At 42.9% G+C, this 22,529-nt stretch overlaps 2 protein-coding genes across 4 annotated transcripts in view; both read left to right on the forward strand.

Annotated features, from left to right (window-relative positions):
- DENND2B (DENN domain containing 2B) overlaps window positions 1–16,247 on the forward strand; it is a 61,483-nt gene extending 45,236 nt beyond the window's left edge. For all 3 annotated transcript variants that reach the window (XM_084286976.1, XM_084286977.1, XM_084286978.1), the window contains 6 exons: window positions 11,604–11,781; window positions 12,844–12,885; window positions 13,903–14,014; window positions 15,009–15,248; window positions 15,607–15,693; window positions 16,124–16,247. In XM_084286976.1, the coding sequence (XP_084143102.1) occupies window positions 11,604–11,781; window positions 12,844–12,885; window positions 13,903–14,014; window positions 15,009–15,248; window positions 15,607–15,693; window positions 16,124–16,158 (694 nt within the window). In that variant the 3' untranslated portion in view covers window positions 16,159–16,247. The remainder of the gene's footprint in view (window positions 1–11,603; window positions 11,782–12,843; window positions 12,886–13,902; window positions 14,015–15,008; window positions 15,249–15,606; window positions 15,694–16,123) is intronic.
- A 2,291-nt stretch (window positions 16,248–18,538) lies between these two features.
- Window positions 18,539–21,850, forward strand: RPL27A (ribosomal protein L27a). The gene is made up of 5 exons (XM_084287010.1): window positions 18,539–18,619; window positions 18,838–18,901; window positions 19,445–19,520; window positions 20,337–20,511; window positions 21,672–21,850. Exons 1-5 carry the CDS (start codon window positions 18,617–18,619, stop codon window positions 21,798–21,800), a joined length of 447 nt encoding a protein of 148 aa, XP_084143136.1. The 5' UTR covers window positions 18,539–18,616; the 3' UTR covers window positions 21,801–21,850.
- Window positions 21,851–22,529: the final 679 nt, after the last annotated feature.

The raw sequence follows: 22,529 nt of genomic DNA on the forward strand, positions 1-22,529 counted from the left end.
AGGGCTGTCCTTGCTGTGCTCGAGATGTTCAGGGAGCATTGACACTTGTCCTCGTATTTGAATCTATTGTTTTGGAAACTACGAAGTTATGCTAGAAAGCAGCACGCTTAGCAGTTTCAAGGCTGGTCCCAGTCTCTATGTACCTACCTAGAAAAACAATATTAGGGATTCTTTTCATCCAGCAGAGAAAATCAGAGTATGATCTTTTAGCTCAAGTTAGCACGTACAAATTCAAACAGGAGGTAAGTGGCAACATTTTGGTAGTAAGAGTAAACTATTATTTTTCAGCCCTGTAGCAAGGTCAGGTGGAAAAGCAACGCTAGCTACAATGTTGTGCAGATTAATATGGTAGACTCTAATCCCCTACTTCCTTTATTATTATTTATTAATAAAATTAGGGTATAATTCTCACAAACTAATCATGGTAGTTGGTAATGAAGCCTGGCCAGGCTCACCTGCTTCCTGCTCCTCACCACGAGTCTGCCACATCATAAAACTCCTAAGATCTGCCAACCTGCAGCTTGAAAGGTAAAAATGTTGGGATGGAGAGGGAGTGTGCTCGGTACACAGGTAGTGATCTCTGGCCAGGAATAAATATTTCCGTTACTTTCCCCTGTCACAAAAACCTCCACAAAAAACTGCGAGGTCGATTTGACAGCAAATGCATGCCAGAAAGCAATTTTTGAGGTATACTTTACAGTGTTCAGTCTTTAACTGATCTATAGCACTTCTGAGGAGAGGCTGCAGTCTTCTCTTGGTCACAGCTTGCACAGCCCTTTATTGAGCCAAAAGTTCAGCTCTTTGTCTCAAGGAAAACTTTTTTTCCCCATCATCATCTGTGCACCGAAGATGTTTAGAGATTTAACCTACCATACCTGCTGAAATGTGTAATAGCTTGCAGGTCTTCTGTCTTCCTTCCTATCAAATAAAGCTGTAATCTTTCTTGAGCAGGATGTTTGCATGCAGCCCAGACCTGCAAGATGCTAAGTGCCTCATCTTACCATCTGAATGCGAGAATTGAAAGTGTTCAATGTGATGTGAAATTGGTAGCTTAAGGTAACCAGCAGAGGTGTCTCTTCAGATTTTGAGAGAGAAATTTTGCACTTTATTCTGCCTTCTCAAGACAAACTTATAAATTGTACCATTTGGAGTGGTACCAATCTAGCATTGAGATACTGTGATGACTGATGCCAGCAGGGAAACTGTACATTGACAGTATTTCAATGAATTTTCTCAGGAAATCTGTCAGGTAGAAGAGACAGCCTGAGAAAGAAAATGAACTTTCTAAGTCCCTGTTTTGTTTAAGATTACACAGTCCCATAGAAAAGCAATGTAATAATGACATTTTTAATTTGCAATAAGCTTTGCTGGTGTTTTTTAATATGCCATATCACCGGAAGGGTATAATAAGCTCGTATAATTTTCCTTTTCCTCCTTTCCTCCTGCCTTTTCCATCTTTCCAGTAATATTTACTCAGGTCACCTTAGGCTTTGGCTAAAGCTCTACTGTGGGAAAATATCATCATTTTCTCACTTCTGGTTTGTGCAACAAAATTCTTTCCCTCTTCCACTTCCCCACGAAAGATAATGGCATAAAATTCTCTTCTGGATTGTTTATTGGTGTAATAACTGTATGTCAATAAGTTGCAACAGTTTCCCAACTTGTCCTTTAGCTCCCAGTAAGGGGATTTAGGCAGATTCTTTGTTTATGGTTTTTGAATAAGAAGGATTAGGGTGTTGGGATTGTTCTTCTCCTCCTTTGTCACTATCTAGAAAAATTCTCCATCCTGCTTTACAGCTGTCATGTTGTTCATAGTGAAGTGATTGCCTGTGAATCTGAAACCAACAGCATGAATGTTAACAATGACTGGTGGGAATGAAGGGTCCTGGTGTAAAGCACAAGCAGTAGCTGACACTCCTCTGGAGCACCTGGGCCTGAACACTTTCATTATGGCCTTATGCTAAGAAACTGTCCTGCAGAAAGGGTCTAGGTAACTCTATGGGCACGAAGGATAACTTTCTCCTTTGAAATGTTGGTTGTTCTTTTAACCACCTGACAGAGCTTGGGCAAGTAAGCGGTCAGGGTTCCGATGAATGATTTCTTGCCAAAAATCTGTTTCTGAAAAACAGAAAGAAAGTTTCCTGTATAGTCCAAACCAATCCTGTACTTGTTTGTTCTTGGATAGCATCCTCTAATGAGGAATGTAATTATAAAACATCGGAAATCTAAATTAATTTAACTGATTAACAAATCCAGTGGCAGATTAACAAATCTGTTTAGCTAGGAGACATCTTCCTTGGCTGTTCCTCCCATCACCTCCTGGCTGCTCTACGGCACTGTAATGTACCTGCTTATTCCTTATGCTGTTGACAATAAATCACAGTTGGGCACAGGAGCTCTACTCTGTACCATGGGCTGCCATGAGCATCACAGACACGGTCTTTGTTCAATTTGTTGTCATCTTAGGAAATACTAAAATTTGAATAATAATGCTCTTAGAATGTATTTTGAACACCTGAAGTTCTGTGATATTCTCTGTTCTGATTAGATGGGATATTTGCCATAAGAAAAAAAAAAAAAAAGGTTTTTCTGTGTATGTGCTTATGAACAAACTTTCATGGGTGAGCAATGAAAGGACAGGCAAGCAGTAGCACGGACCCTCGCTCTTTCTGTGCCACATTGCCTCATGTACTTGCAAAGTGAGGCTGCTGGTGCAACTACAATAGCAGGACAGGATAACACATGATAGGGGAGGGTGTTACAAACTTACACCAAAGGAGATGTGGTCAGAGAATAGTTTATGGATGAAGATGTTGTCCACTTATTTTTCTATAAAATACGGTGAGGAGGGACCAGGAATGGACAACACCTACAGAGGATGACACAAACCTTCAGATGGATTTCTGGCATGAATTGTACCCGTTGACACAGCAGTGTGGCAAGTTCTGTCTCCACAAGATAAAGCCAGAGAAAACAAGTCCAAAAAGTGGTTTGTGACCACTGTGTTTATAATAAAAATTGCCTCCCTGGCATCCTCAGTAGCATGGAGGACTCAGTGTTTGAGCTCTCCGCAACTCCTTGGAATCTGTCCCAGAATTACCTGTACCTCTGGCATCCCACTGATAAGGACACAGCACTGCTCTTTAGCCAGGCAGGTGAGGCCATATTATGATTCCTCTATGAGAATTTTACAGGCTCATCTTTTCTCAGTCTGCATCACACCAGATAACACCTGAAGCGTGACTCATCTAGCAAAACAAGGTTTGGGTTTGGCTCGTTTTCATGGGGAAGAAAATGCCATATGAGGGGCATGAGGGTTAAGTAGCCACACTCTCTGAGTTGTAAGCATAGTTAAAAGAATTCTGTGAAGGAGGATAACTGATAGTTGGCTGATGTGATGTAGAAAATATGCGTTTCCTACTTGGTTTGTGTCCCCTCTCCCTGCCAGCGTTATCACTCTGGCCTTGTTTGCACTCAGTGAGATATCACAAAGCTGGCTTGCAGAAAACACGTCAGCACTCAAATTAGGGGAGCCACTGTGACCTGAATCTGCCTTTCTTTCACATGTGGTAAATGCACAGTTAGACTCCAACTTCTGCGTCTGGCTGCTGCCGCCACATGCAAGAAGCCTGGCTTGGCAAGCAAGGAAGCGTCCTTGAGGCCGATGGGCACAGTGCACTAGCAGTGCTGCTGGTTTGCTGAATCAGTCTCATCCTGGGAAATGCTCAGCTCCTGGATAACATTTTTCCTTTGTTACACTCCTCTGATAAGCGAAGGATTTTGGCCTGCTTCTTGGGCTGAGTTGTTAGCTCACTGCTGATACTGGGTAGTACGTGTTACAGTTCTTCTGTATTCAACAGAGAGGGGAGATCTCTCATTTCCTATTTTTAGAGAGTTCTTTATGCTGTTGCATGCAACAACTGTAGCAGTATTTGTTGAAGTATGGGTAGTGATTAGATATAAAATGTTCAAACCTGGCTGCTGAGTTGGGGTTGGACAGAATTATGGTGAATATAGAGGCAAGAGGCAAATAAGTGTAGCAATTACTAAGGAATATTCTCTCTCTCTCCTTTTTTTTTTTTTTTTTTTTTCTTTTCATGGCAGCCAAGCCTTTATTTTTAGTTTGGTTTTAAGTAGATCCTCAGCAGAGAAACATTACATCACAGTGTAGATTTAATCTGAAATTAAGCCGGAAAAGGAAGTAAACATTATAAAATGGCAATGATTTCCGTAATTACTGCCTTTCATTCAAGCACGGGTATAACGGCTGAACTTGCAGAGACTGCCAGCCTCTCTGTACAGTCCTTTCTAATAGGAGCTGCGACTGGACAAAAAATGGTAATAAATTCTGGCTGCTGTAAACAGCTGAGTTTACTGCAGTGCTCTTTATGCTGTCTTAGACAGAGGAGAGACGGCTTTTCTCTTGTGCCCCAGGAGAGGTGGAGGGCAGGGATGCCTGTATCTGGCAGAGTCCAAATCAGAAGCTGCCTGTGAGCAGTGTTTCCCATGAGCACGGGGCCGTACCAGGGAGATGAGAGGTGCCCTGGCTGCAGCACGAGAGTCCTCGTCCCCATGTGCCCCTGTGGGGATGGGCCCTTTGTAAGGGGGTTCTGCCATGGGGAATTCGCTGTTGGGGAGAGAATCTAACAATTTAATTAAAAGTAAACTAAGGCATTAAGAGTTAATAAATGTATTAATGGTATATTAAAATTAAAAATAATTAATACATTCAAAAAGTACAGTGTCTCTTTCCAAATTACCTTATAAAGGCTTGAAGGATTCTCTGTAGTTTGTTTTACCCCCGAAGGGCTTCTAAACAAGCAGAAAAGGATTCAGATTTCAGATGCCGAAACATGCCTTGCTGACAAAGAGCAGCTAACTTTACAGCTTTTCACACAGCACTCCTTCCACAGCAGTCAGGGTACTCATGGCTCAAAAGAGGCTGTCGTGTCTTGTGCATGCACTTGTGGGCTGATCTGGTGAGAACAGAAGTGGAAAAAGGAAAGGTCTTTTAGGTGTCATTTCAGCTTGACAAAAATGAATTAAGGCCGAAATTGTGCTGAAGTACTTCTCTGAATCAAAGCCTAGAACAGTATTTTGCTTGTTCCCTTATGCTTGAGATTTAATTGGTGAAGCGAGACATGAACTAACCGTAATTCCTGCTATTCTGTAATCATTAGAAATGATTTTTCTATCAGTGTCCAGGTAGGTTACTGTGTCAGAATTAATTTGCATTTGTTTCAAACAGCAATAAGCTAAGCACAAATTCTGGTGTTCATTTTGATTGCAATCTTCTGTCTTGCACTTATAGATCTATTTAATCATTATAGAGGAAACTTATCTTTTCAGTTTGCAGATTTTTCCTGATAGAAACCATGCATTTGTGTGTGTTTGCTTATCAGCAGCTTGCGTGTAGTGAGGGGGCATGGTACAAAACCCGCTGAAGTGTAAGAATGCTGATAATTACTGATTTGCATCTGTACCTGCATCTGAAAGCAGTCCTATGAATAGGCAGACCTCCCAGAGCCTTCGTTAAATGCAGACCTTATGCACTAACACACAGAGGTATCCTTTGATCCGTAATCAGCAGAGAGGTTACCCAGGGCAGCTTCGCTTTTCGAACATCTCCAGTTCAGCTTCGCTTCGGTATTGAGTTACAAGCACTAAGGTATTTATTGCTTCATGTTCTTCCTGGTGAGGAGGTTGTCCCATATACTTCTTGCAGCCATCATCTGTCATGCTCCCCCAGCCTTCTCTGCATCTGATGCTGCACCTCTGAGTGTGGTTGTTGTTCATGAGTGCCTGTGTTCGCACGTTCCCTGACTCGGAGCATTTTCTCGTAGTCATAGCCATGCAGTCTGATTGCTCCATCACCGTGCTCTCTTTTCCTGTAGCAACAATGACTCACATGATTTTGTTTTGAAATCTTCATGGGGTAGGTCTTCTTGCTAAAAAGCTGCAAAAACATGTCATTTATTTGGTTTGAGTCAAAAGAGAGGAATTCCAGGATTTTTTTTCCCCTATTTAAACAGCCTGGAGTGGTAAATGAGAAACAATCAGCAATAATTTTGCATAGGTAGAAAAGCCAGCATGTTTGAGAATTTCACAGAATTGGAAATGTCCTGCCTCATTGTATCAAGGACTCGTTCTTAAATTCCCATTTTATTCCTCCCTGGCCTATCTGGGAGTAGTTGGTGGTATTTTCATTTATGTCTTGTCCATGATGCTGTTACTTGGTCTTACCCACCTGAATGAAACTGCTGCTATTATTTAGTCTTATCCACTGAGAGAAATGTTTATTTTTTCAGTGTTTAGGTGTGTGTTGTATCTGGTGCAGTGCAGTTCTGACCCAAATGCCAGCCTGTGCAGTAACCGGCATCCGCCCCCAACACACACACTCCATTTCTCATCCAAACTTCAGCAGTCTGCCACAGTTTTCACTGCCATTTTCCCGTTACTTGGTGCCTTTCCAAGTTTCTGCTTTCTCCTTCCCCTCTGCCTCTGCAGTTTGTGTGTGGTGAAGGAGGAGGCTGGCCAAATTCTCAGCCTTGTAGTTTCTTCCCAGAACCCTTTACAGTCCTCTGCAAATCTCTCAGACCATTTCATCTTGCAGAGCTGTTGCAGACTTCTCCCTCTCTCTCAGAGACTGGATGGAAGTAACCCAAGATCTGGGGAGGTGTTGAAGGGTGCAGTAGAAAAGTGCCAGGCGGCCGGTCCTGCTACAGAGTTCATCCATGGCACAAGGACAGGAGCTACCACAGGAAAGCACTGCTGTGGCCTGTGATCAGCCCCGTGGGGGTGTAATACCCACCTGAGCCAAGGTATCACACCGGGGAAGGTCAGAGGCTCCAGACTCCAACCACAAGTGGGAGGAAGCCCTCCCAGGCAGGCGAGGGGATGTGGGTCAGGAAGGTGAGGCGGTCACTGAGCAGTTGTAGGTTGGAGCACGTACACGTTAAAACAGCAGCTGAAGGCGTTCAGCAGATGTGGACAGAGTAGCATAATTAAGTCAGCAGGAAGAAATGAGAAACATGAAAAGGTTGTGGAAAAGTAAACACAGGCAGTGGAAAGACTTCTTTGTGAATTTACATTTTTGGCTTCATTTCTCGATCCAAGGAAACAGCAGGACCAGTCCTGTGCGTGGTCCAGCGCATCCGCCTAGAGCTGGCACCAGCCCTGGGGTGACAGACCTGCTGTGTGGCTTGGACCTACATGTAAGGGTGGTCCTCCCTCCCCTCCTGGCAGATTGAGCTTGTCCATTCCTTGGGAGAGGAGGAGGAGGAGGCAGGTGTCTTCTCACCTGCCCCTCTTTTAAATGTAAGTGCCAAAATGACAGTGGGGAGGCAAGAGGGTAGCAAGGCAGGGACCAGGAGGCCTGCCAGCACATGGTTGTCCGCACAGGAGGCACAGTCTTGGATTTAGGAGGTGCTCAGGTGTGAGACTCCCTCTCTGAGAAACTGTAGGTGGAGGGAGGAGTGAGAAGGAAAACAAGTTTTGGCTGTTAGTAGGAAGAAAAGGCAGTTGTCAAGTGTATCTGTGGAATATTACCAACGTGAGTAGTGTGTGTAACCAAATATGACTTTAACGTTTTGTGGGAGCTGATGACTTGCAGCACACAAAGAGTGATGGTCTTCTGAAACGGACACATCCAGAACTGGCATCTGCATTGGCAGTGCTCCCTGCAGCCAGGACAGCGTCCGTTCACTGTTCAACAGCACAGCATGTGCTTCTGAGAACCCAGTGATTGTGCTATGCTAGATATCAATGATTAGTTTTTAATGTGGGCTAGATTTGGGGTAATTTGTTGGTGAAGTGAGCTGGAAATTGATAGCAGACATCAGCCTCTCTATGGAATAGTAAATGTGCTTGATCTCCTTCTCTGCTGTTCTCTCTCCAAGGTATAGCCTAGTATCTGCCAGTACCAAATTCAGCATTCCCAGAATTACACACTTTTTTCACTGAGAAGCAGTAGGTATATTGAGAAGTAGGTATATCGTACAGCCTTAGGGATAGAAATGCTCCAACAGCTACTACTTAAAGAAGCAGTATCACTTTGTGTGCCAAAATCTCTATCATTTTGGTCCTAAAGCCAAATTATGGCAATTTAGCTCATTTCTGTGCACAGGATGAGCTGTAACAAGTGTTTGTGCTGCAGTCTGTGCCATGAGAGTGGCAGTATCGGTTCGATTACCATTCTTCTATTAAGAGATAAAGTTGAATCATGTGAATTTGCTTTTGATGTGGGCATTAACCCTGCAGTCCTACAATTCAGCTGAGTCATGGCAGTATCTGAAATTCTTGTACCGCGTCTCTTTGTCTGACCTTAGCGTCTCTACATGCAACAAGGAAAAGTTTCTATGTGCTACCATGGGAAAAGGATTTGGAAAACAAGCTACCCCAGTGGAAGAGAAATCAACTTTGAGTAGGGAAGATGCAGTGTCATTTCTTGCCTATAAAGTGATGAAAGACCTTTTCCTAAAAAGTTTCTTTGATGCTGATGTAGCCTTTCCACTTCTGGAAAGATTCATCAAGTCGTGTAGTTGTAAACGTAAAGGAAAAGTGTCTCTTGTTTCCTGTGATTATTGATAGGCTTACAGAGAAAATGTTAGATATTTTTTTCTTTATCAAGAATGTATTAATAAGGCGGTTATTACTTAGTACTTAGTGTTAGTACTTTCACAGCAAGAAGGTCATGGTGGTTTTTTTCCTAATCTAATTAACAAGAAGGACAGCAAGAGCCCAAACTTGGGCAAATTCCAAATAAGATTAAGCATAACATTTTTAAGTAGAAGTGGTGAATCACCTGTGTTTTGAAAGCAGTTGGAACTGGCTTTTTTCTCTAGAAATTGTTCACTGGTTTTGCAAGCCCTACGCCAGCCTGGCACTGGCACCCCGGCACGGCTGGCCCTGTGCTGCAGCGACCGCAGCGCTTCCCCTCTGAAGCATGTGGGGCTTTCTGCTCCTTGTTAGTACATGACTCACGCAACCGTTTGGTTTCTTGTGCCCATGGATAAAATTACCTGCACGTAGGTAATAACCGCAGCCTTTTCCAGTGAAACGACAGCTAAAACATTATGCAGAGGTCCTGTAAAAACGCATGAACCAGATGAAGAAGCCTACTCTCAAGACCTGCTCTGTGTAAGGTCAAAACTACCCAGGACTGTTACAAGTGAAAGTATTCTGAAAGTGTTCTGTGAATTTTCTGTTGCTTTATTTTGCGTGTTTCACACACCTTAAAGGAAATAAACCATCTGATTTACTTCACGTTTCTCATCAACAAGAACATTCAGGACAGCATGTGGGTTGCACAACTTGAAAGGAAAAAATGGACTTGTTTTCCTAGGATAGGACTTTCTTCTTCTAATTTACAAAATATGCTTCTCATGAATAATAATACCCTTTCGAAAGGATTTGAATTGTATTTTAGAGATTTAAATCGTGGGTTCCTTTACAGCTGTTCTCTCTGAAGTTGACCTTACGGAATGTAAAAGCCTCACACCAAAGTGAAAGATATGTATCCTTTGTAATTATCTTTCCAGCTATGGTAGAGAGACAGATGCTTTGGACAAGTAAGCGTTTGGTGACACTGGTGGGTGTCTTCAAGTCTCTCTGACCTCTGCACAAGCAGTGCCTGTGCGTGGAGCCCTAGAAAAAGCATAGGCCGAGGGGCTGACAAGGGCAGTGGTGTGACCTGCGGGATGCTGGCCAAGCAGGGTGCTGCCACGTGCTGTGTTCAGCTGCTGCCCTGCCCTAATCGCCTTCTGGGAAAGCTCTGAAGGAGAAATCGATGTCCTGGGCCGGAGTCCGAAGCCTCCCCTAGCGTGGGAATAGCACACACAAGAGGATGCAGGGGCTGATTTACGTCACAGCCCTGCGTGTAAAACAGCGAGTTACAAAAGGGCATTCTATAGAAAGGAAAAAAATATTCACTGAAAATTAGAAGAATGTTTGTCTTCCTGCTTTTAGCTTAGCCTGGCTCTTTTTTTAGTCATTCATGTAAGACGACCGAATTGGTAGCAGTTGAAAATGCCACAGCATTTGAGAATTGTGCTGGGAGTCTGCACCATGCTCTGCAGTTCTTCCGAAACACAGCATTATGTTTGGCACTGCAGGCACTCTGGGGACCAAAATAGGAGTCAACATCAGCATCATTGCACGCTATAAAGGAAAATTAGAGAAACACATCATTTTACAAGAATACTGGTTGAAAGAATACTTCATGTGTTAGAACACAAGAATACTTCATGTGATATAAAAACATGCTGTAATTGATAGATCTTAAAGGAAGTATCAAGTAAAAACAAACAAACAAACAAACAAAAAACAAACAACAAAGAACAGAGTAAGAAGACAAGTGTTTACAATTTTTAGGTTTCCCAAAACTTTTCTCTCTTCCTCCTCTAACTCTCCCTTTTCCCATTCACCAAACTTCAGAAGTTAATCACTGACAGGAACAAACAGATGAAACCTTTCTCCCAGCCCTGGAACAGTCAAATAAAAATGCTTCTGAGAGTTATTCCAGTGGAAGTCTGATGCCACCTAAAGTTTCCAAAAAGTCTTGCAGTTAAAGAAATCGGCATGCCTCCTTCCTGCTCCCTTCTGTCCCAGCATTCTCAAGCAATAACCGCTCTGAAGTTATTAGTTATTTATAGTTATTTGTGGCTACATTAAGCACGGCAGAAGTTTGCACTGTGAGAAAATTAGCTCAGTCATGCTAGGCTGGGTAAAATCCCAAATTTCTGTCATCCTCAGCATGCAAGAAGCAGACACTGTAATTCAGCCCAAAATCAAAGCTGTGTAACGGAGGCTTTATTCCCCTGCAGTTAAAGCTGGCTTGGTAATGGGGTTCCTTTATTTTTAATGTTTGGAAAACACGTGACTGTGAAAGGGAATCAGATTCAGTAGGTGGAAGGAGAATGTGTGCAGTATATGTTCCGCCAATGACATTAAGCATTTAGGGTATGCTGACATGGGTATTTCAGAGCACCTTTCTGAGCAGGGTCAATACCGTGATCACCACAGTGGGTCAGTAAGTCCATCAAAATCCACTGCACTAAAAGTAGGCTGTTGTCACAAAAATACACAAACTTTGAAAAATGTGTCGCTTTTACTAGTTTTCTTTGAAACATGCATTTTTTTTTGGTTTATTTTTATTCTGTTTTTATCTGAGTTAACAGTTTTTCTTTACAATGCTTTGCATCAATTTTTATTTTTTCATTTGCTCTTGTTCGTGTATCAGTGCTTGACATAAGAAAACCAATATTGTGCATTGTTAATGCTTAAGTGGGCATTACAGCTGAGAACTGCAGTCGGTTTTTGATTTCAAGCACTCATTCAAAGTGGCTGCTATTGTTGGGAACATTAAACATCGTCTTCTAGATCATAGTCTCCTGACTGCTGTGATGAAACAACCTGATTCTAGTCTTTTAGCTTTATTTTCAAGTCACTTAAAGGTGAACATCAGAAGCAATCTGTTGAAAGGGTTGTGGGGAAAGGGGGGCAGCCCCTTGGGCACTTGCATTTTAACACGCTAAGTTTATCAGCTGGTGATACATGGTCTGGATGGACAAGCTCTGCTCACACAGGTGTTCCTCTCTCTTCAGCACCCTCTCGAGCTGCTCGCACGCCGTGGTGGCTCTGCTGTACCCCTTCTCCTGGCAGCACACCTTCATTCCTGTGCTGCCCTCGTCCATGATTGACATCGTGTGCTGCCCTACGCCCTTCCTGGTGGGACTGCTCTCCAGCTCTCTGCCGAAACTGAAGGAGCTGCCTGTTGAGGAGGTAGGAGCTGGCACCAAAATTATTTGTCTGGACTAAAACTGGCCTTGCCCTGGAGAGAGGCACAAAAGTCCATGTGTGTGTAATTTTTAATCTTCCTCTTTGTTTCTTCTCTGCCAAATTCTCATGTACAACTGCCTTTTGGTAAAACTGCAGTTGTAAGTTTAGTCTTCTCTTTTATCCCCCTCTCTGTGCCTGGCACCTTGACAGAGAGAAGCAAATCGTAACCTGGTTAACAATTAAGTAGGGTAAATATTCTCATTTCTTTTGATTTTGTTGTTCCTGGAACAACAAGAGGAAGTATGAAATACCAGTGCTATGACATCTGTTAATGCTAATGGAAGTTGTGCATGAAGCCATAGGCAGGACAGAAAATAAAGCCTTTAAGGCCCCCCTCCCTTTTTTTTTTTTTTGGTAACTTTTAAGAATTTGCTAATACCATACTGGAATTCAAATGAGAGTTCCGCTTCATCAGTTCTTCCATTACCACCAAATTCCTCAAGGCCACACTGTTCTGTCTCACTTCTCTTTTCCTGTCATTTTTCTATGAAATTATCTTTTTGTGCCCACTTTCAATATATTGTGTGCATCAGGTCCTTGTAAATCTCTGTTGTTTTCTTCCCACTCTCCTAACATTGCTCTCCCACATCTTCCCAGCTCCTTCTTGCAGCATCAGAGCTTCATTAACATCAACATTTCACACCCTTGCACTTCAAAAGTCCTGCTGCTTAAGACAGTACCATTTTCTCTGAAGCCCTCTGAATTACTTGTCATCCATACTTGCATTAAGTGTGAGGAAAAAAACCCACTGCCTAATCCTTTTAACTTTTTTTTTTTTTTTTAACATATTTAGAGATCCGTTATACTAGATCTGTGGTATATAATGATGATAAATTAGAATTTAAGCTCTACAGAAAGAACTTCATCAACCTGTTGTTTTCATAGCAGGAATTTGATTCATGTTGAGGCTTGGGACCATTCAGATGATCTTTCTCCATTAAAAAGCAGACACAAATGTTTTCTGTCTCTTAATACATATTTCACTGTAATGTTTTATTTCCTCAGGCTTTGATGGTTAACCTGGGATCTGATCGATTCATCAGACAGGTAAAGTACAGCTTGCAGTGTTGCCACACAGCTTAGCAACCTGTTTAGTCCTATTGTATTACTAGGTTTATTTGCTGTTTGTTTGTTTCTTTGTTTTTAATTATTATTATTAATTAGAGATATGTGGAAGGAACTGTGCAGTAGGCAAGACACTAGGAAAAAAATGCCCATTTTCTGTGTCAGTTGCAAATTAGCACTACTCTCCTCAGTTATCCAACAGGGATTGAGGCCGTAAATGTCAGAAGAAATCAAGAACTGTGTTTGCAGTGTAAGGAAAGCATCCAAATATAACAATATCATGTTAGCAAGAAAACTCACACTGTTAGAGGGTGAAAAGGACAGCAATTGCAGGGAAGTCTCTGAGAGAGAGGAGAGGTAAAGAATAGTAGTGTGGTAGCAGAAGCAGGAGCCTTGTGAGCAGGGAGAGGAAGGATCACCATCTCCTGTAGTAACATGGCACTAGATAACTTCAAAAGTATCTATCTGCAGGTTAGGTGAGTAAATTTCCTTGTATCTCTGGAAGACACGACTGGTGAGTAGTGGGTGCACTGCTACGATTCTCGTGTCCGCTTGCTTTTGCTGAATAAGCTTTAGATAAGTTGAAGAGAGCAGTGGGGCAAAATCCCAGAAAACAAGATATGCTAGAATATAAGTAGAATCAAGTACCAAGCAGCTGTGTATACATGTAGCTAGGTTTTGCATGGTGTTTATTTAGTAAAAACAACTATTTGGACTCTTTGGCATGTAAAGAGCTGATTCCAAGTTTATATGTTTGCCTTGGTCTTTGGATTATTTTGCTCTTTGAATGATCTTTTCTGACTTTAAGAGTAACAAGAAATTTTGTTTAGAAATACATGATAGCTGCACATATGTTTTTATTATTTCATTTACGTAGACATGACAGTAGCTAGCTGATACAAAATGCTTTTCTTCTGAATTTTAAGCTGTGCAAAAGTACGTACTATAGTTGCTGTTACGTGATGAATGTGATCTAAAGACTTTTTTTTCCTCTGTCAGATGGATGATGAAGACACGCTGTTACCTAGAAAACTGCAAGCTGCTCTGGAGCAGGCTCTAGAGAGAAAGAACGAACTGATAAATCAGGACTCAGATAGTGACTCAGATGATGGTAAGTTCATTTGGAAACGGGCTCATTGTTAACAGACATGGGGGTAGTATTCTGACTGAGGAGGAAGAAAGATTTTAGTACTCAGATACCTTTTGCAGTATCAAAGATAATCTCTGCACACATGGAATGGGGCTGATGACATCAACGCACAGCAATACATTATCAGCAGTCTGTTTTGGTTTCTTTGCAACTGACACGCACATGAGCACTTTTAAGCCTTTACTCAGAAAGAGTTCTGCAGTTAACTTGGCCCTGGTTCAATCCAGATAACTATGCATGTTTAGAAGTGTGTCTGAATTCAGCGTTGCTGTTGACTCTTGATATATTCAGGGGAGGGAAGCAGGTACCTCCAGGGGATGGTTTCTGTACTAGAGGGGCTGAATTGCCTTGGAAGGTTCATATTTCCCACCAACAACTGTAAAAAGAGCCCAGGGCGAATTTAACTGACTGTGGTTAAATGGTATGCAATGGGCCTCTATTCAGTTTTTGAAATGTATTTCTACTCATCTTTGCTTTACATATGTAAAATTATTTTAACATCTCAGAAGTGATGAAAACCTAAATTCTATAACACACCCTTTTTGATCTGTTTGGGTATAGGTTCATTATCCCCAGAGCAAACATTTTAATTCGCAGTCATACAGAAGTTTTTTAAGAAAACACTTATTCAGATTTAAAGTAAGAGGTATAATTTTGATGAGGCACCCACTTAATTTTTCATTTCCTGAGCTGTCTCATGAGGATTTGTATTTCTTCTTGATTTTTGGTTACACAACGTCAGTTTTGTAGGCTGGCACTCTTGATTGTAAAGCTGTTACATTTTTCCCTATCTGACACATATCCATGGCCGCAAAGGATTTGGTACAACTCCTTTCAGTTATTAGCATCAGTAAACTGCTAGATGACAGTACCTGGCTCAGGGGGGGATGACAAAACAAACTGACAGATCTGGGAGCAGCTGATTTTGGTGTCTTACTGCTGCCTTGTTTTGCAGAATGTAACACCCTGAATGGATTAGTGTCTGAGGTTTTTATCCGATTCTTTGTGGAGACCATTGGCCATTATTCCCTGTTCCTAACCCAGAATGAAAAAGGAGAGCGTGTCTTCCAAAGGGAGGCTTTCCGTAAATCTGTGGCCTCTAAGAGTATCCGGCGCTTCCTGGAAGTGTTCATGGAATCCCAAATGTTTGCTGGTTTCATCCAGGACAGAGAGCTAAGAAAATGCAGGGCAAAAGGTAAGGGCGATGTCCTTTGCTGCGATACAGATCGCGCATGTTTCACGCTGATCCAACAGTTTGCATCTGCATTTGCTGTCGGAGCCTAGCAAATTCTGGGTAGCTGAGAAGCCTCCAGAAGTGTGTTACCTGCCTCTCATGGGGCTAAATAGTAGCGACTGCGCAAAGGCTTTAACCAGGAGAATCCACGGCTGAGCACCTTAAATCACTTGGAGGCAAACCTGCTCGAGCCACAGCAGTGCTGTTGCCGTGGAGCTGTGCAGGCGACGAGCAGCAGGGGGATGTGGGGGAATGCAGGGGGATGCGGGTTGTGCTGCCCCATGCTCTGCCCAGCCCCATCTTCCCCCCTGTCCCGCAGGTCTCTTCGAGCAGAGGGTTGAGCAGTATTTGGAAGAGCTGCCGGACACCGAGCAGAGCGGAGTAAACAAGTTTCTGCGAGGCCTCGGTGAGGACAATCTTTACCGGTGTTTCTGAAAGGGGTTTGCATGTCTGGTGGTGGTTGTTTGTTGTTTAAATCCAAAAGAGCCTTGCCTGGGGTGAAACGAGATGATCAACTGGTGGTTTTGGTGATAGGAAGTATCAAAAGGAAAAAGTGAAAACGTACTTAAACCTGACAAAAAGCAGATTTAATTATGACCTCTGTGAATGTCTTCATTTGGGGAGAAAAAGCACAGAAAACACAATTGCATAATTGAGGAGGAAGAAAAAATAAGAAGGTTGGCTGCCGAAGACTGCCAGTTGGCTGTCTCTGCCGGTATTCAGTAAAAGAGTCACTATAGCAACTACAGTACAAATCAGACCCATTTGTTATGGGATTTTTGATTGCACTTGGCTTTTTCAGTATATTCTAGTGACCGATGGTGTGTTTTCTTTAGGAAATAAAATGAAGTTCCTTCACAAGAAGAATTAAACCCTTTCTGCTGAAACATCAACCCAAAGACTATTTATGACACTGTCCTCGAGACCCCTGCAACTCCAAATTTTGATGTGGGAGGAGAATGAAAAAAGCTGACCGCAGCTTTGAGTGACTACCGATGCTGTTACAGTGTGTCAGACGATGACTCCTTTATGTATTTGGATGGAATTTGTAAATAATGTGCTGTAAGCTTTTGTAACTGATTTTGTAATGAGCAAGAAAAACTGTGGTAAATATTTGTATATTCCTGAGAATAACAGGTGCTTTTTTTTTCTTTAGTATGAAATGAGTTATGCTTGGTGCAAAAATGAATAGCTGATTATGTGCAGCTGACTGTCTCAGCAGAACCACTGACTTCAGGGAATGTTTGTGAGAACTACACTGATGCCTGAGTACTGCGGTAATGAATGAGCTCTGGGGTACGTGGGAGAGGTTGTATGCGCGGGGGCTGTTTTCATGTGGCAGAGTTGGTATTTTTTTTCCTGATTTTTCTTCTAATTAATTTTAAAAGAAAGAAATAACAAAGTAACTTGATAATGAGGTACTTGGTTCACAATACAAAACTTCCACTCCGTTTGAACTCTGGTCAGTAAACTACTTGTAATCCATTCTGCACTAAGACTGCTAACCGTGAGGAGATCTCCGTTCTTTGACATGCAAGCTGCAACGAATAGGTACAGTTCATCCTTTCCTAATGTATGTATGTATGGTTCCTAATAAACTATGTAAATACACCTGTTTGTTTATATTCTTTGCAAACCTCTGCAGACTTCTGATTTTGAGTGGGTACAAAAAACAGAGAAACTTGTGAACGTGAATTTGCAATTAAAATACAAAAAAAAACAAACAAAAAACAAGGTTATTATGAAACTGCCTCTCAGTAGGTTTACTATTTCATGATACAACTTGGTTTTCCTTCTACTTAACACTTTTTATTAGAGCTGAGACATGGCATTTTATACCACCATTTTGTTAATTTTATCCTAACAGAAGCATCTCTTAAAACATTTTTCCTTTTTTCTTCTTCACACGGGTTAGCAGCAAATTTTGTATCATAGATAATTGATCCTGAACTGTGATATTTTCACATTGCTTTTATGCTACATATGTTTTTACATTTAATTTGGTTAAATGATCCAAGTAGAATAAGAAGAGCTTGTAGCAGGCAAATATTTTGCTTAAATTTCTGATGAGCTAATCAGCTGCAGTCTATGACAATCTGCTTTTCTTTTGCATTAACTGCAGTCTGGTTCAGGTGGTGCTTGCATGGTGGTGAATGCTCTTCAGCAGGACAGGAATGATTAGCTTGCCATGGCCCTCTGCACAGCAGCAAGTGCTACCCAAGTACCACATTCATCTTTAATCTGGTAACATAAATGCTGTTAAGAGATTCTATTAGCTTTTCCTTAGCCTGAAGAAGAAAATAGAAAATACTTGAATATTCTTCCAAGTCTGATGACTAATGAAAATGAGCTTTCTTTTTAAAGAAAAAAGAGCACTGTATTTTTCTTCTTTGCAGTGTGACTTCTTCGTGTAGTTGAACTGGCATTGAGGCTTGCGCAATTCCTAACCTGGCAGTGGTTCTGGTTTGCTATCAGCCTCATAGAACAAAATTGAGGGTTTTTTCACTAAAAAGGTGAAGTCATTTCCTTTTTACCTTACCTCCCTTACACTCCAGTATATACCAAAGCTTAAGTGTACATGAAAAGAAGCATCTGTAGAATATCAAGCACTTCTGATCAACTGAAATGTAATCACAATTTACATTAAACATTTAGCATTTGTGTAATCACAAATGTTAATTTCTACAGGTTTTATGCTGTAGTATGTTATAAGCTACGGAATGACTCCCAGATGTAGTTCTTCAGAGCAGAAGCAATAGCCTTCACTTGTGCAGGTGGATGCCGGCTATTTCATAAACAACAGTAAATCTGTGTGTAAATACATGTTCCTTTTGAGAAAATGATTGATAAAACGTCATCGTTGGCTGATGGTAGCGTTGACATGAAAAGAGTTGTTAGGAATGTGAGAGAGACACGGGATGCATGCGTTAAGAGAATGTGGTGTGGAGAACACATCTCCCACACCGAAGCTGTTTTCCTCCATCTGCACTGTAAAAACCTAAGCAGGGAGCTTTTGAGCGATAAATTGCCCGTCAGCATGGCTTCGCAGTCAGGGGAGCGCACCACTCAGGGCGACAACCGCGTTTCTAAGGCCTTAAGGTTGTTTAAATAAACAACCACGCGGGCAACACTCGCTTCGAGTTGCCCAGGAACTGTCACTGTGGCGTTTAGGGGCACAGCCTCCCCCACACCCCCTCAGGAGGAGGCGGGGAGGGGGGAGGGAGGAGGAGCCTCAGCGAAGTCTCGCGAGAGTTCCCCGCGGGCGGCGGTGCCTTCCCCCGCTCTCGCGATCGCGGCCTCCTTTCCGTTCCGTCGCGCGCGGCGGCAGCATGGTGGGTGCGGGCCGGGCCGGGCCGGGCCGGGACCGGGGCCGGGGGTGGCGATGGCGGCGCCGGCGGGGGCTCCTCCAGCCTCGGGGCGCTGAGGGCGGCTCGGGGCGGCCGCTGGGGCCTCGCGGGGCGCTGCGGGCCGTGGCGGCGCCGTGGGGAGGTGGGGGGTAGGGGGGGGGGGGGCGTGTGGCGCCGCGCTCATCTCTGCCGCTTGCCCGCAGCCTTCCCGGCTGAGGAAGACGAGGAAGCTGCGGGGACACGTCAGCCACGGGCACGGCCGCATCGGTAAGCGGGGGCTGCGGCTCCGCAAGGCCCGCGGGCGGGCAGGGGAGGCCGGGTGCGGGGCCTGCGCGGGCCCGGCGAGCAGCTCCGAGGGCTGCGGCCTGTGCGGGGGGGGGGCTGCGCCGCGGGGGGGTGCCCCAAATGCTGCGCTGAGATGTTGCCCGTCCCTGTCGGACGGGGTTTGTGAGTTAGCTCGGGTAGTGCTTGGGCGGTAGGTGCTGCCTGAGAACGTGGCTGGGCGACATTTTGAGCTTGCGGGCTGATGCTGTGCCACTGTAAACTCTGGCCCTTCCTGCCTGTGCTTGTCAGCTCGCTTGTGCTGCCACTGGTGTCTTCTCATATTTACATGTGCTAAAGACAGGTTTTTTTTTCTTCTTCTTGTCTAGGGTTAGTCTTTAGTTGGCTTAGCTCGCTGAACTGATATAAATGCAGAAGGCTAGGATTGCTATCATCAGATTAATTAGCTTAAGTTGACCCTGCGTTCCTAAGATCAAGTATTACATGTGATATTCTTAGTCTAACCAACTTTGTTCTTCTTCTTTTTAGGCAAACACAGGAAACATCCTGGAGGCCGTGGTAATGCTGGTGGTATGCACCATCACAGGATTAACTTTGATAAATAGTAAGCTAACATTTTAAATATGTGCTAGCAAAGTGCATGTTGCTGAAGCAGAAACAACTAAATTTTATGTGAACCATCAAACTTCCCTACAATCCCATGTATCTTTTTCTCTAACGTGAAAGCTTAATAGCTGAAATCAACTTGTGTCCCCATTTTCTCTAAGCTTAGGGGCCTTTTTTTCTTAAGCCAAGCATCTTTGAGAGATCACTGCAGTAAACTTGACCAAGCTTGCCAGTTACACTGTTGTCCATACTAACAGATGTGCCCACAAAATGTTAGGGAAATCTGAAGCATTGTATTAATCAAAACTACATTCTACTTAGCTGCATGCCGTAGAGGCAAGGCTTGTTTCTCCGCCGAGACTAGAGTCACATCTGAACACTGCCTGTTGTCCTGGTGTGCTAGAGTACTCGGAAAGTAACCACTAATCTTTATTCACTGGCTGTGGCCGTTGTTGACTCAGTCAGTCACCGGGTTAGTGACAGGAGCTCTGAAGCTCTTCTTGCAGTACAATCTTGCACTGAGTTGGTTTTGCTCAGAAAATGCAGGATTGGACCACACTCACCATGAGGAGGATTAAGTTGTGAGTTCAAGGGAGAACAGATGCTTAAAGGGCCCTTGCTTTGCATAGCAATGGTTATTACACTTAGATACCACATGTATTAAAGAAATAAACGTGTAATGTGAAAGTAAGATAAAACTTTACTTTTGATTGCTTTGAGTAAGTAAGATGTTGTATCAGTGTTGATTTGTAGTCCCACCTGTTTAGGATGAATTAGAGATGTAACCTAATGAGGAATGTGTTTTCTTTCACAGTCACCCTGGCTACTTTGGAAAAGTAGGCATGAGACACTATCACTTGAAGAAAAACCAAAAGTTCTGTCCTACAGTCAATTTGGATAAACTGTGGACCCTTGTTACTGAACAGACAAGGCTCAATTACGCAAAAAACCAGGCTGGACTGGCCCCAGTCATCGATGTTGTGCGCTCAGTAAGTTTCTGTTCAGATTCAAATCTGCAGTTTCTGCTCACTTGAAGTGTAACTTAGCTTTGCACATCCAAGTAACAAAATGGTAAGCTATAGATACTCATGCACTGCAGCTTATTTGCAGACTTCTCAGTACAAATTCATGTATCTTAGCATATCAGTAGTTAAGCTAGTACTGACATTATGTTTTTTTCCTGTAAAAATGACTTATTTTTGAAAGGTGGTGAAAAATTACTTGTTCAAAATATCACCAGAAGTAGGTATGAAAACATGATAGAGCTATTCTCACTTCTATAAAGTCACTTCTAGTTCCGAGAATAGAGTCACATCTTTACACTTGCGATTGTTCTGGTGTGCTATCGTTCTCGGACATTAAACTTCTGATCCACATTCACTGGCTGAGATGCTTCATATCTCAGTCAGCCACCAAATCAGTGACACTAACTAGTCTGTCAAGGGGGTAGTGAAACTAACGTACCAAGTAGGTATGTTTCATGTACCAAATACCTCTGCTGTCCAGTCACACCTCTTCTAACAAGCTGTGACTTTAAAGGCTGTAGTATTAATGGGTCTTGTGCCGTGGTTGTCCTTTTTATGCAAAGGACAGGAGTGAAATGATGGGGGAGGGGAACTATTGCTGTGACAGCTTGCAGAGTAGAATAAACCACACAGGTGCATTGGCACTCTTCAGTTTTACTTTTAAGATGTGCAGAAGAGCCTTCTGCTCTCTTCAGAAATACCAGGATGTCCAGCAGGTACAGAGCGTGGGCCAGACGCAAGTGGGTAGTCAGTAGTTTGTTGCAGAAATGCAGCCAGCTGCTCTGTGCTGTGGGAAGTGGTTGGCAGCTTCTTTACAAGACCTCGGTGTTTTCTGTATGTAGTACTGGGAATATTACAGCTTCCAACATTCTGTTACCAAAACCTTCAATTTACTTTATAGTTTCCACTTCTCTGAGTGAATGCAGCGCCACTAGATCACGTGGGATATTTTTTTCCATTCATACCAGTCTTGTATTGGAGATGGACAATGAATGAGGTCAGCGGTGGTGATGATGGTTTTGTTTTTTACTGGTGTGTGCTAAAAGACAGGTGTGAATGTAGGAGCCTTTAAGCTGATTATAAACACATAATGTGGTTTGTTTTTTTTTTTTTAATCTTTCTAGGGATACTACAAAGTCCTGGGCAAGGGCAAACTGCCCAAGCAGCCTGTAATTGTGAAAGCAAAGTTCTTCAGTAGAAGAGCAGAGGAGAAGATCAAAGAAGTTGGAGGTGCCTGTGTGCTTGTGGCATAAAGGCCATTGTTTTATTTGAAGTTTTGAATAAAGACAATGTATAAAATGTGTTGCTTGATAGAATTTTTTGACTTGTTCACACACTGTCCTGACTTCAGTCTTGTGATTTAGTGATTTCTGTCTGTTTCCGATCACTGGTTTGGCTGGTGCTTGCTACGATTTGAAACTGCCTGGCTGCAGCAGTGTCTTCCATGTGAAGAGGAGATACCTTGCTGCTTTATCTTTGCAACGTAGCAATGTACATAGGTTCTTCCTCTGTTTGTGCAACTCCTCCAGTTGGTGATGCTCTCTGGTGACCAGCGGTAGGACCTGAGGGAACAGTATGAAGCTGCCTCAGGAGCAATTCAGGGTGGGTATTAGAAAAAGGTTCTTCACCGAGTGAGTGGTCAGGCATTGGGACAGGCTCCCCAGGGAAGTGGTTGTGGCACCAAGCCTGCCTTGCTCAATGACACAACTCATGTGACTTCGCTTTTGCAATCGACTAACCTCCTTTTCAAGTGTAGGACGTATAATTTCTGAAGTTGCATTTGTGGGACAAATGGTACCAGGTAGCTTCAAACATGTATACAGGCAATGAAAAGCAATGGCACAGCTGTAGAGCTGCACTATGTGAATTTCTGTACATATTTAAAATGATTTTATAAAACATTTGCATTGTTGTAATGTCAAAATAGGAATTTGGTTGCCAATGCAAGGGTTGGCCAGGTATGCCAAAGCAGAATCCTTATA

The sequence above is a fragment of the Netta rufina genome, assembly GCF_964035555.1.
Source record: "Netta rufina genome assembly, chromosome: 5".
Taxonomy (NCBI): domain Eukaryota; kingdom Metazoa; phylum Chordata; class Aves; order Anseriformes; family Anatidae; genus Netta; species Netta rufina.